Below are 13923 nucleotides of genomic sequence, written 5' to 3' on the forward strand. Positions count from 1 at the left end.
ATTCTCTTTTTTTCTTGGTTAGTCTTGCTAAAAGTTTTGTCAATTTTATATATTTTTTCAAAGAACAAACTCTCAGTTTGGTTAATTTTTCCTGTTGTTTTCCTATTCTCTGTTTTACTTATTTACCAAACAAATTAGCTCTTGAATGAAGAGAAATCCTTGAGGAAGGACCTTGCTATACAAAAGACCTGCCTGTACAAAACTGTATATTGTCAATCTTCCTCCTCTTTTCCCCCCAAAGAACATCTGGCTATTTACCAGGGTGGTTGTGCCCTTGGGCAGAAAAAATACTTATGGGACAATTACTGGACACTGACTCTGAACTGATACAAATTCCTGGAGATATAAAGCAGCACTATGATTCACCAGTCAGAGTAATCAATGGAGATAGGTAATCAATGGAGTTTTGGTTCAGACCTATCTCTACAGTGGGTCTAGTGGGTCCCCAAACCCACCCTGCAGTTATTTCTCTAGTTTTGGAATGCATAGTTGGAATAAATATACTCAGAAGCAGGCAGAATCCTCACAGCAATACTCCATCATCAAATAAAAGTTGCAAACATAAGAGTGAGTTCCCATTGGTCCTAAAGCCACAAGTAAAGTTAATGGGCAGTTTTCCATTGCTCCCGTAGCAAATGATCACAAATTAAATGGCCTAAAGGAATACCCATTTTTTTCCTCAGTTCTTTAGGTCAGATATCAGACATGCTTGGCTGGGTACTCTGCTTAGGATTTCATAATGAAATCAAGGTGCCAGATGGCCTGAGCTTATACCTGGGGCTCTGAGTGAGAATTCATTTCCAGGTTCATTCAAGTTGTTGGCCGAATCCAGTTCCTTCTGGTTGTAGGAATGATGTGCTCATTCTTTAGTGGTTGTCAGAGGGGAGTTGGTCTCAGCTTCTAGCTTGTGGCCTTCTCTGTCTTCAAAGTTAGCAACGGTGTTTCAACATAATCGTTGAAATGGTTAACGTCATCACTCGTGATACCAAATGATAGAGATCATGGGAGCCAGAATTCTGTGTGTGTGTGTCTATATGTTTTTCTCTTCTCCCATTCTTCTACCATTGAAAATAAGGTGTGTTAATAGTAGTTGGCCATATATATCAGTACTTAAATTAGAGGTATAAACATCACATAGAGGTAATAAAGGAACTTTGTATCCTTTTTTAGGGAGAGGATTGGTGTGTTTTTGGTTGTATGAGAGATAATCACATCATGTTAGATAGAAAGTAAGGATGGTTAATAGAGGTGTGTATGAATACCAAGTTGCTCACGAGTGGATTGTGGTAGTGTACTAATTGGGTCCACTTAGTTAAACTGAAACTACATTTCTCACAATTCCATTCCCAGTATAGGATTGGGTTAGGATTAATTACAAGAAAAATTGGTATACAGTTTGGAAGTAGGAAGTGAATCGTTAGCTATTTCTTTATACTCTGAAGATCAGTGATGGACCCAGGCATTATGAAAGCCTCCATGCAATGTCAATATCTGGTAGTTCACTTAGTTGCCATGGGGAAGCACCTGGGCCCACATTCTTCTTGCTCCTGCCAGGTCTTCTTCAGCTTCCTCATGTCCTAGGCCAGATAAGTATGCAGCTAAATGATGAAAGGCATGAACTTTTCATGCAGGTCACTGTTATTATCCAAGGTTGGAGGAAGTGTGTTATGACTTTGTTGAATTAACATTTGTTATGTGGAACACAGGGTGCTGGATGGTCAGTTGAGGCAACAGCAATGGTGAGTGGTGGTTCAACAACAGACTGCAAGAGAAATTAAAATAGAGAAGTTTATTACTTCTGTAGGTACTGGGGGAAGTACACAGATGCCTTTAGGGCCCACACAGGGAGATCAAAGTGTCTACACTTTCTGTGTAGACAGAAAGTGAGGCAGGACCTGGGCACATGCCTTTATTATGGTCCATGGCTGGAGTGCTTTGGGGTTCCTGGGCTAGGGCCAGATTGATTAAGTCAAACTATAAGAGTAGAGTTTTTGTAAGCCCCATGGGAGTCTTGTCTAAGGGGCACATGAGGCATACAGGTGATGGGAAGCATGCGAGACTGTAGATCACAAGGGCTATGTGGAAGTCATATTAGGGCCTTATATTTGCTTATGACTGAGGGCTCGTAGGTCATGTGCTTCCCTGAGGGTACTAGTGTCAATTTAAGGTCACTGTGGTCCACTTGGACAAACAAAATGGGTGCCACGGTGGCAATACCATGGAGTTATAGCTTAGCTAATAGAAGTTAACTTAGCTAAATCCTTGACACAGTGATAGACACAGGTTGCATGGTTTGTGTGTGTCCTCATGCATTCCAGTCTATCCTTACGTGTTTCAGTTTGTCCTTGAGGGTTCTAGTTCCTCCTCATGGGTTTCAGTTTCCCCATATATTGTGTTCAGTTTTACTTTCCAACTTCTGGCCTGTCTGACTTCTACAACTTTAGGCCAAGTGTTGGAGCAGATCTAACAGTCTAACGTAGCCTTCTCTCACAGCTTCTGTAATAGCCCAAGATCTAATCCCTACAATAATTCCTTTTCTGAGTGGTCCCAGACCAATACAGTATTTTTAATCATTTTGGAAAAGTTCTCAGCCATTACCTTTACAAATATTGCTTTTATCCCATTTTCTATTGCCTCTACTTCAATTTTATGTTAGGTATTTTCTCTTTATCCTCTAAGTGTCCTACCCTTTCTTCTGTATTTCTCATGTATTTTTTTCATGTGTCTCTGTTTCATGCTTGATATTTTTTTCTGGTCTTTTGTTTAGCAAATTCCTTTTGGCTCTGTTTTACCTGCTATTTAATCCATTCACTGAGTTCTTAATTTTTATTGCTATATTTTCCCTTCTAGAATTCTTAATTGGTCTTCTTTTTAATAGCTATCTACTGAAATTCTTAATTTTGACCCAGTATAAACATTTTAAATATAGTTATTCAGAAGTCTGTGTCTGATACCTCTATTATCTAGATTTGCTGAAGATCTTTTTATGTTGTCCATTGTTTCTTTTGGCATTCAGTATGTGGTCTCCTAGTGTGCCTCATAGTTTTGCTTGAGTGCCAGGCTTTGTGTATAAAAAGTTGTATAGGTGATTTGAGACCTTGAATTATAGTATGTCTTCTCAGAGAGTTACTCTGACAGGTAACCAGGGGTATTAGCAAATCCTATTCACCATAATCCAATTTCACAAATTGGATTTAGATGGTTCAAAGCTAGGATTCAATCCCCACAAAGCAGTCTATTTCCAGTTTGTGCTTACTCTTAGAATATAGTCCTAGAAGGTCCCAAACCAAAGTGTACAGTGTTTACCAGATTACTCCCTTCCCCTTTTGTCTTTCTAGCCCTGCAAGATTACAGGAACCCCTTCTTCCTGTATCTCAGCCACTTCTAGACAAAAATCACCCAAATCCCAAGTTATGTCTCTGGATTTCCTCTTTTATTTGGATCTTGGTTCCATAGTTCTTCACTCTATGATGTCTTGATTTAGATTTTTAAAAATGTATTGTCCAGCTTTTCCCTTAGCTGGAGAGAGGTAGAGCAGAGTTTTTGATGGGGTAAGCATCATTTCTCTTTTTTTCCCATGTGTGTTGTGGGGTTAGACTTGTCTCCTCATTCTTTGTAATGTGAATGTACCCAGTGCCTCATCACGATGTGTCTTTTTTTTCTCAGAGTTACTGTCAGCTAACAGTTGGTTCTGCTGATAAGCACTGTGGTATGTACAGTGTGCATTGGGAGAAGATGCATCAAAGCTGCACCTTACACCTATGGGAAAGCAAGGAAGATTTCTTTAAACATTAGTGTAGAGAATGTGGATTTAGATGAGAAGGTTGACTAGGCTGCCAGAAGAAGACTGTCTCTGTTGAATGAGAAGGACTTCATCCAGGGGTGTGTGTGATTATACTGCTAGAGAGATGTAAAACAGTGGTGCAGAGTGGAGAAAACTGCTTGAAAATACTAAGTCAGAAGAACCCTAAGGTGGACAATCCATGTAGAGGGAGTAGTACTACTGCATAGTCTTGAGCAACTGTGTATTCCTAGTTTAAAGAAGTGATGGCCAAGAAAGACTTCCTTTTTCAATCCCCACTAATATATATATATAGGCAGTCACCTAAACAAACTCCTTTTCATTCTTCTCACTCCCATGTGTTACCCCACTACCACCACCTAGAGTGAGTACAGGTGAATAGGACAAGAAGTAGAAGAGGGAAAGAGAAAAAGAGAAAAAAGTCAAAATTCTTCCTGCAGTTCATGGCGGGTGGGTGGGAACTTCACCTGAATTTGGTGAGAAGGTTTTGAGCTGAACTAAACGAATAATAATATTTACGTGTGGTTGAATGTACAAAAGAAGACCTTTTAGGTTAAAAGGGAGTGAAAAAAAAATCAAATGTGGCCAGAAAATGATTAGAAAAATAAAAGCACCATTAAATGGTAAACCTTAACTTTCTCACTTGGAAAGCAAAGTCAAAATTTACTACTTGGTTAAGCTGTTTGATTAATTCTTTGACTGTATCTAGGCTACTATTAAGTCCGTCTTGCATTTTTTAAAAATTGAAGTCTAGCTAATTTACAATGCTGTGTTAGTTTCAGTTGTACAGCAAGATGATTCAGCTATACACACACACACACACACACACACATAGACACACACATATTCTTTTTCAGATTCTTTTCCATTATAGGTCATCTTACATGTTTTTTAAGATCTCTATTTCATTGTTTTGATAATTAATGTGCTTGTTTTAAAACATCTATTCTTGTTACATGGATGTGAGTCCTTTAATTTTCTGAAGACCTTGAACATATTTTGTGGTTCTTTTTTTTTTTTTTTTCGGATATGCGGGCCTCTCACTGCTGTGGCCTCTCCCGTTGCGGCGGAGCACAGGCTCCGGACGCGCAGGCCTAGCGGCCATGGCTCACGGGCTTAGTTGCTCCGCGGCATGTGGGATCTTCCCGGACCAGGGCACGAACCCGTGTCCCCTGCATCGGCAGGCGGATTCTCAACCACTGCGCCACCAGGGAAGCCCTGTGGTTCTTTTCTGATCGTTCTATTAGTTATAATTTTTTGTATGCAAGTTGTTCTATTAGTTGGTTTTATTGGGTGAATTTGTTGACATTCCTTACATGTTTTCTGATTCCTGGCTGTGAGCTCATCTTTTAGAAAGTACTCTTAGTGTCTTGATCTGGGATAGCTCTCGCTAGGATGGCTGCTTGCTTGTTTCATTCTTATTGATGTATGTTATAGCCCCTGACCAAAGAGAATTTCCTTTCTTATTTGTAATGTGGTAATATGTTCACCAATCTGTATTTTATACAGGCATACCTTGGAGATATTGGGAGTTCAGTTCCAGACCACAGAAATAAAGTGAATAATATAGCAAGTCACACAATTTTTTTGGTTTCCCAGTGCACATAAAAGTTATGCTTACACTATACTGTAGTCTGTAAGTGTATAATAGCATTGTTTATAAAAGAATGTACATGCCTTAGTTAAAAAATATTTTATTGCTAAATAGCTAACCATCATCAGAACATTCAGTGAGTAGTGGTAGTAACATCAAAGATCACTAATCACAGATCACCATAACAACTATAATAAAAATGAAAAAGCTTGAAATATTGCAAGTATTACCAAAATGTGACACAGAGACATGAAGTGAGCAAATGCTGTTGGAAAAATGGTGCCAATAGACTTGTTTAATGTAGGGTTGCCACAAACCTTCAATTTATAAAAAATGCAGTATCTTTGAACCGTATGTCTGTATTAAAATACAATTTCTTGGGCTTCCCTGGTGGCGCAGTGGTTGAAAATCCGCCTGCTGATGCAGGGGACACGGGTTCGTGCCCCGGTCTGGGAAGATCCCACATGCCGCGGAGCGGCTGGGCCCGTGAGCCATGGCCGCTGAGCCTGCGCGTCCGGAGCCTGTGCTCCGCAATGGGAGAGGCCACAACAGTGAGAGGCCCGCATATCGCAAAAAAAAAAAAAAAAAAAAAAAAATATATATATATATATATATATACAATTTCTCCAGATTTTATATGGTGAGAAGGTAATTTCTGTTATCTTTAAATGAATGGTCTAAAACAATTTTGACATACAATATGTAGACCAAGTGTAACACTGTTTCTCTTGGCTAATTATTAGCAGTTTTCCCTCATAAACTACTTTAGGAATGGAACACATCAGGACTATTTTTAAAGGGGCCAAATCTCTTACACAGAATAGAGAAATTAATATGGTGGCTTGCAGTTATGTAAGAAAACATATATTCATGTGGACCAGGAACCTGCCAAAATGGAAAGTGTTAGTTTTATTAAGGCAGTGGACTTTTTCTCTTTTGGAATTCCAGAATTTCTGCCGTATATTGTTTTTTAAAGAGAACATAATTTTTGAATATACTGATATATTCTGAGTAAGTTTAAAAAATCATACCACTCAGACAGAGCCTCATTAAAGTACCCAGTTTCCTGTAGGACAAAGTTAGAACTTCTCAACTGAATATCCCCAATGCTTTTCACACATCTGTTCCCAAATTGCCTTCTCTTCTTATCTCCCTCTGTTTATCTTTTACCTCATCTAGTCCAGTCTTATCTCCCCCCATCCTTGACACAGATGCTACTAATTTTTTACTGTATTTTAAGGACTGAAACACATTTTTGCAGGGTCATTTTTCTAGGTACAGGATTCTGGTTCTTCTGGTCCATTGTCTTGCTGAGTTTTTTTGGGATCCTGGCTGCCTACACATCATTGCTCCTGGTGAGTAATGTTTTCCATTTCTCCCACTCTTTTCCTGAGTAGGCTCATGAGGTACTCTGTCTGTGGTATGGTTCCCAATTGTGCTGGGAGCCCTCAGAACCTCAGATCACTCTTGGTAGAGTTGGGGTTTACATCAGCCAAGAATATTAGGCACGAGGGATAGATGGAGGAAAAAAGGCTTGTGCTGTTAGAGGATGTGTCTTACCACTTTGACCCTTTGAAATGGTGGCAGAACATCTTTCCCCTGTTTCATAGCCTATTTTCTGGTTCACTCAGTATTGTCATTTTAGACACCTACACCTTCACATGGCAGTACTTCTACATATTGAATTTCATAGCCCATCTCCTAAGAATCAGTCTTTCTGGGCCTTACAAATTGGCTAGTGTGTTAAACCTGTTCTAATGTGCAAATGCTAATCCTTAGTCCAGGTGTGAAGTATATTTTAGCGAAAGTCTTTACGCACTAGTGACCCTGCCTCTGTTGTCTGACATATAGTAGTGTCATGTAGTGTGAGAAATTCAGGCCAGGAAATAGAGGAGTTTGAAGAAGCGGAAAGCTTGTGAGAGACTAATTTTAAGGAACTGGAGTTTTTCAGTGCCCAATTATACATAGGGCATATATATCTTTCTCTGATTTAATGATTCCTTGTCCCCACTGATTTCCTGTCTGATATAGAAGAATGCAACCCCCAAATCAGTTGACATTTGAATTAATTTTTTTTTCAACAAAGTATACTGATCATTATATGAGTGATAAGTACTGAAGATACAGAAATCAACAAGACATGTGCAGTTTCTGTTTTCATGTAGGGCACTTCAAAGTGATAGTTATGAGATGTAAAGTTATAGTCGTCCTTAATCACTGAGAGTTTAGAACCTAGTAGAGAACTAAGTCATAGAGAAAAATAACCAACACAGAGAGAGCATTATAATTGTCATAGAGTGGCCTAAATAATGTTCTGCATGGGTTCTGAGAAGGAGGAGGCGACTTACAGCCAAGAGGATTAAGTGAGGCTTCTTGGAAGAGGTGGCACAGGAGTGGGATCTTGAAGGGATGTTGGATTTAGACATGTGTTTATGCTAATGGGGAAGAAAGCTCCAGACTGTGGGAACATCATGACAAAGTCAGGGTCATTTGTAGAGATGTGGATGGACCTAGAGTCTGTCATACATAGTGAAGTAAGCCAGAAAGAGAAAAACAAATATCGTATATTAACGCATATATGTGGAATGTAGAAAAATGGTACAGATGAATCTATTTGTAGGGCAGGAATAGAGACCTAGACGTAGAGAACGGACATGTGGACACGGGGGAAAGGGGAGGGTGGGACGAATTGGGAGATTAGGTTTGACATAAATACACTACCTACCATGTGTAAAATAGATAGCTAGTGGGAACCTGCTGTATAGCACAAGGAGCTCAGCTCGGTGCTCTGTGGTGACCTAGATGGGCAGGGGAAGGGAGGGAGGGAGGTCCAAGAGGGAGTCGATATAGGTATACATACAGCTGATTCACTTCATTGTACAGCAGAAACTAACACAACATTGTAAAGCAATTTTACTCCCATAAAAAAAAAAAAGAGAGCTATGTATGGGGTGTGACTAGGTAACAGGGAACAATCAGTACTGTTAGCATGTAGGACATATTGAAGAAAAATGGGTAACCTCTTTTTAGATAGGCTTGTGACAGACTTTGGAAGGCCTGAAAAGTAGGCTAATACATTTAGCATAAATCAGATTTCTATTTAGGAAAATCATCCTGGAAGTTGTGGTGTGGAGGGTGGCTATAGACAGAGAGACCAGTTAGAAGCTTTTCTTTTTAATGGGGGAAAAAAACAGATGAATGATGTTCTCTAGACCAGACTCTGGCCACTGAATTGTACTGCTTTCATACACAATAAACATGAAGTGGTATAGTTAGCTTCTAAGGTGTGAATGAGTTCTAGTGTCCAATAAGGCAATGTATTTTCACAAACTTTCTACCCTACCTATTTTTGGATACATATAGTGGCAACAACAGTGAACAAAGAGGGAGATCTGGGTCCTATTCCTAGCTCTATCTTGAGGTTACCTTGTAACCTTGACCAAGTCATATAATTCTTCTGAGCCTCAGTCTCTTTTTAAAATGAGAATGATAATAATATTTAATAAAATGGTATTTTATAGGGCTGGGTAAAGAACAGATGAATTATATCTATAAAATTGTTTTGACAAAAATCTAAGTGACTTACACATTCAAACTCTCATTAATATCCTAAGCATCTGAGGACTCTGGTTATCAGTTCCTATCTCCACACTGACTTGGTGACTGGCTAGATTTAGATTCAAATTCTATCTAAGATTTATTGACTAAATACCAATGTTAACAACAGTGGTTAGCAATTATAACAATGGCACTGGTTCCTCAAGAAAGAGCTTTTAAGTGACCCTTGGAAGGGCTGGCCCCCGACCTCTGTTCTCTAACAAGTGGCTCTAAGTAATACCTACCAAGAAATTGGTAGAAACTCAGGAAAGATATCAGTGTATTGACTGTTACAAAATCCCAGAGAAGATAATAATAAATTCTTCCTGGGGTTGCTGGTGAAAGGTACAAGTAGGTGACATTTGAACTGTCCTTGAAGGGACAGTGGCATGGGGAGGGAGAGCTTCTTAGGCAGAGGAACAGAATGGCAAATTCCCAGAGTATGAAAACTGCAGGTGTAGCAAGAAGTGAATGTAATGCCAGACTGTGAAAGGAATTTTGAGTTCAGAACAGTGTTTGGGGTAGCATCTTGGTGATTTCAAAATAATCTCATTTTTCTTCTTTGTTTTTTTCAGATACTTGGATCTTTGTTGCTTTGGGAGGGGATAGAATTGTACCTGCACTGGTGTCATAAGGTAGGACATCTGAATCTTCCTTCATAGGAGACCTTAGACCAGGACTGAATGTGCCTCTTTAGCATTGTGTTGAATACAGAGTTGCCCTTTCTTTCATTGTTCCCCTTATGAAAAAGATCTACTTACACTGTTTTAACTGAAATCATTAAATTTGTTAATAGATGTAACTGATTTACTGAAGGAGCTGAATCCAAACTTTATTTTTTCTTACTACTCCTTGTTAAGCTCACTCTGTGACTCTGTTGTTCCCATCCCCATAAAACCTTAGGCGGACTCCATTATTTTCCCAGTCCTTTATGGTCAAAAGGACATTCTCATTCAATCATTAAAAATTTCGGTTCATTGTAATAAACCAAACTCCAACTTTATGAGACTTTTCCCTTCCCCTGTTTTCACATGACCCAGACCTGCAAACATGCAGCGGTGGAGCGAGCATGATTGTCCTTTTACCTTTCTTCTACCAGAGTAGGGCCCAGGAGATGGGGAGATAGGATAAAAGAACAAAGTCCCCCAAGGAGGGGCAAGAGGGCCCATCAGGACCAGGTAAATGCACAATTGTTGGCTCTTTACCACACGGGTTTTTCAATGCGTATTTTCAGAGACCTTTCTGCTGAGAACCTTGACTGCAGTTCTCTTGGTGGTGTCAATGCCTGTCTTCCTATATACCCCATGAAATTTCTGTGTTGAGGTCCTTTTGACTCTCCCTTAGTTTGGAGCCCTTTAAAGTTATACTGGCAATTACAAAGGATCCGTATCTGGTCCAAGGAAGCAGGCACCACTAACCCAACATCTGAAGACATACAGCTCATTTCCAAGATAGCCTTCCTTGTTTTGTTCTGCCATGGGCTTGAGCATCTCCAGCCATAGCCTCTTGCTATTTATAGCAAGCATGGTTTTGTTACTATTTCCTTGTATTTCCTCAAATACAGGAACATGTCAAACTCTCTGAATGGTCCCCTTAAATTTCCTCTTACTCAAAAGGGAAGTATGAACTGAAAATATAAATTTAAAAGTTAGAATAGATGAAAATTGAAGTAAGATCTTATAGAGAAAGAATGTAGATTGAGAAGTGAACAAATGGGCCTTATTGAGATCACCCTCTGTTTTGGAACTGGGGCACCATGATCAGTTAGTTACTACCAAGTTATAACTCTATGGATTATACCATTCTGATTATCATTTCAGGCTTGTGCCTTTTATAGAAACCATGCTTACCTTGCCTCTGGCAGTGAGTGCTGCTACTTCGCCTCTGCCACAGCAGAATCTCATCATTGCCTTTGAAATCAGGAAGCCAGTTTCAGTGGCAGCACCTCTCACCTTTATCCAGGCGTAAAGGATAGCCACTACAGTGCTTTTCAAGGATGCTGACACCTTCCTCAGCAACGTATTTTTCAGTGTCCTCTGATTCATCCCATAGAACGTGATCTGGAGTGGGTTAGCTCATCATAGGTGATAGCATTCCAGCAACCTTTCCCAGTAAATCATTGGATTCTTTCTTCCATATTACACCAAGAAATTGCTGGCATCCAAATTTTATAAAGCATAGGCCACTGTTTTTTTTAATTGAAGTATAGTTGGTTTACAGTATTATATTAGTTTTAGGTATATAGCATAGTGATTCAATATATTTATAGATTATATTTCATTTAAAGTTATTATAAAATATTGGCTGTATTCTGTGTTCTATACATTCCATCCTTGTGTCTTATTTATTTTATACCTAGTAGTTAGTGCCTAATCCCCTTTCACCTAGTCCCTCCCCCACTCCTTTTGCCATTAGTAACCACTAGTTTGTTTTCTGTGTCTGTGAGTCTGTTTCTGTTCTGTTATATTCATTAATTTGTTTTATTTTTAAAATTCTACATATAAATGAAAACATACAGTATTTGTCATTCTCAGTCTGACTTACTAAGCGGAGTATCTTCCAGGTCCTCCATGTTGTTGCAAACAAAGTTTCGTTCTTTTTTATGGCTAACTAATATTCCATTGTGTGTATGTATGTACAAACACACATGCCCCACATCTTCTTATCCATTCATCTGTTGATGACCACTTAGGTTGTTTCCATATCTTGGCTATTGTAAATAAAACTGCTATGAACATTGGAGTGCATATATCTTTTTCAATTAATGTTTTTATTTTCTTCAGCATATCCCCAGGAATGGAATTGCTGGATCATATGGTAGTTCTATTTTTAATTTTTTGAGGAACCTCCATACTGTTTTCCATAGTGGTTGTACTAATTTACATTCCCACCAACGTGTTCTAGGGTTCCCTTTTCTCCACATCCTTGCCAACATTTATTATTTGTTGTGTTTTTGACAATAGCCATTCTGACAGCTGTGAGGTGATATCTCATTGTGGTTTTGATTTGTATTTTTTAATGATTAGTGATGCTGCCATCTGTATGTCTTCTTTGGAAAAATGTCTATTTAGGTCTTCTGCCTGTTTTTAAATTGGGTTGCACTATATGAACTCTTTATATATTTTGGATATTAACAACTTATCAGGCATATGATTTCCAAATATCTTCTCTTATTCAACAGGTTGTCTTTTCATTTTGTTGATGGCTTCCTTTGCTGGACACAAACTTTTAAGTTTGATTAGGTCTCATTAGTTTTGCTTTTGTTTTCCTTGCCTGAGGAAACATATCCAAACAATATTGCTAAGACATGTCAAAGAAAGTTATTGCCTATGTTTTCTTCTAGGAGTTTTATGATTTCTGGTCTTACATTTAAGTCTTTAATCCATTTTGAGTTTATTTTTATATATGGTGTGAGAAAATGTTCTAATTTCATTCTTTTACATGTACCTCTCCAGTTTTTCCAGCACCATGTATTTTTTTTAATTGACAGAAGGCAAGATGGTATTTTATTTAGCAATATTCTCAGACACTTAAGTAAAGAACATTTTCAAGGTATCTTAATTTTTTTTAACATCTTTATTGGAGTATAATTGCTTTACATTGTTATGTTAGTTTCTGCTGTATAACAAAGTGAATCAGCTATATGTATACTTATATCCCCATATCCCCTCCCTCTTGTGTCTCCCTTGCACCCTCCCTACCTCACCCTTCTAGGTGGTCACAAAGCACCGAACTGATCTCCCTGTGCTATGCTACTGCTTCCCACTAGCTATCTGTTTTACATTTGGTAGTGTATATATGTCCATGCCACTCTCTCACTTCATCCCATCTTACCCTTCCCACTTCCTGTGTCCTTAAGTCCATTCTCTACATCTGCGTCTTTATTCCTGTCCTGACCCTAGGTTCTTCAGAACCACTTTTTTTTAGATTCCATATATTTGTGTTAGCATGTGGTATTTGTTTTTCTCTTTCTGACTTACTTCACTCTGTATGACAGACTCTAGGTCCATCCACCTCGCTACAAATAACTCAATTTCATTTCTTTTTAGGGCTGAGTAATATTCCATTGTATATATGTGCCACATCTTCTTTATCCATTCATCTGTTGATGGACACTTAGGTTGCTTCCATGTCCTGGCTATTGTGTATAGTGCCTAGCACCACTTATTGAAGAGACTGTCTTTTCCCCAGTGTATATTTTTGCAAGCATAGGCCACTATTGAAACACAGTTTCAGAAAATGAAACAAGCAATTAGAATCACTCTAAGTTGTGTAATACCTGGATTCTGGTATATTGAATTCATAATCTCTGGTAAGTGCACACATATCAATAAATGTAGTCCAATCTAAAATTCTTTTCTCCTTGTCTGACAACCTTAGGATTCATCCCACACATATATTCTACAGAGTTTGGTCAGTAAATTTAACAAAACCATCTCTAGAGGCACTCTAGGATCTAATTCTGGTTATGAGTCTGTGGGCAAGGGGAAGTAATGCAGATGAGGTATGAGAAGAGTGGGCATCCACTTGGAAGGTGACCACCTTAGTTGGGGCTTCAAACCATGAAGGATTAGGCTTATTGGACTTGGGAGGAGAGACTGCTTCAATTGACAACAGAGATTCTGTAGGGCTTCAAGTTTCAGTTTTAGTGTACAAAGAATAAACCCAGAAGGAAAGGGTTAGCACCAGGCCTATAACCTATTTTCCTTTTACTTAGGGATATTCCGAGAGGAATGAATGACCTCAGTTGAAACTCTTTATAAACATACTAAAGGTATTTATTAGGCAAAAGATAATGGAAAATCCTTATACGCTTGGAATTTATAGATTTGTAGGGTGGGAGACATGGCTGGCTCTAGTTGTATAATTAATGGGATATAAGATAAGGATGCTCCATAACCCAAAAGGCTCCTTCTGTGATGCAAAGTTT

At 38.7% G+C, this 13923-nt stretch overlaps 1 protein-coding gene across 1 annotated transcript in view; it reads left to right on the forward strand.

Moving 5' to 3' along the window:
- The first annotated feature begins 293 nt into the window (after positions 1–293).
- GDPD4 (glycerophosphodiester phosphodiesterase domain containing 4) overlaps positions 294–13923 on the forward strand; it is a 104094-nt gene continuing 90464 nt past the window's right edge. Inside the window, exons 1-3 of the mRNA XM_067039522.1 lie at positions 294–391; positions 6658–6751; positions 9569–9628. Coding sequence (XP_066895623.1) covers positions 294–391; positions 6658–6751; positions 9569–9628 — 252 coding nt within the window. The remainder of the gene's footprint in view (positions 392–6657; positions 6752–9568; positions 9629–13923) is intronic.

Source organism: Kogia breviceps, chromosome 7 (assembly GCF_026419965.1).
Source record: "Kogia breviceps isolate mKogBre1 chromosome 7, mKogBre1 haplotype 1, whole genome shotgun sequence".
Lineage (NCBI taxonomy): Eukaryota > Metazoa > Chordata > Mammalia > Artiodactyla > Physeteridae > Kogia > Kogia breviceps.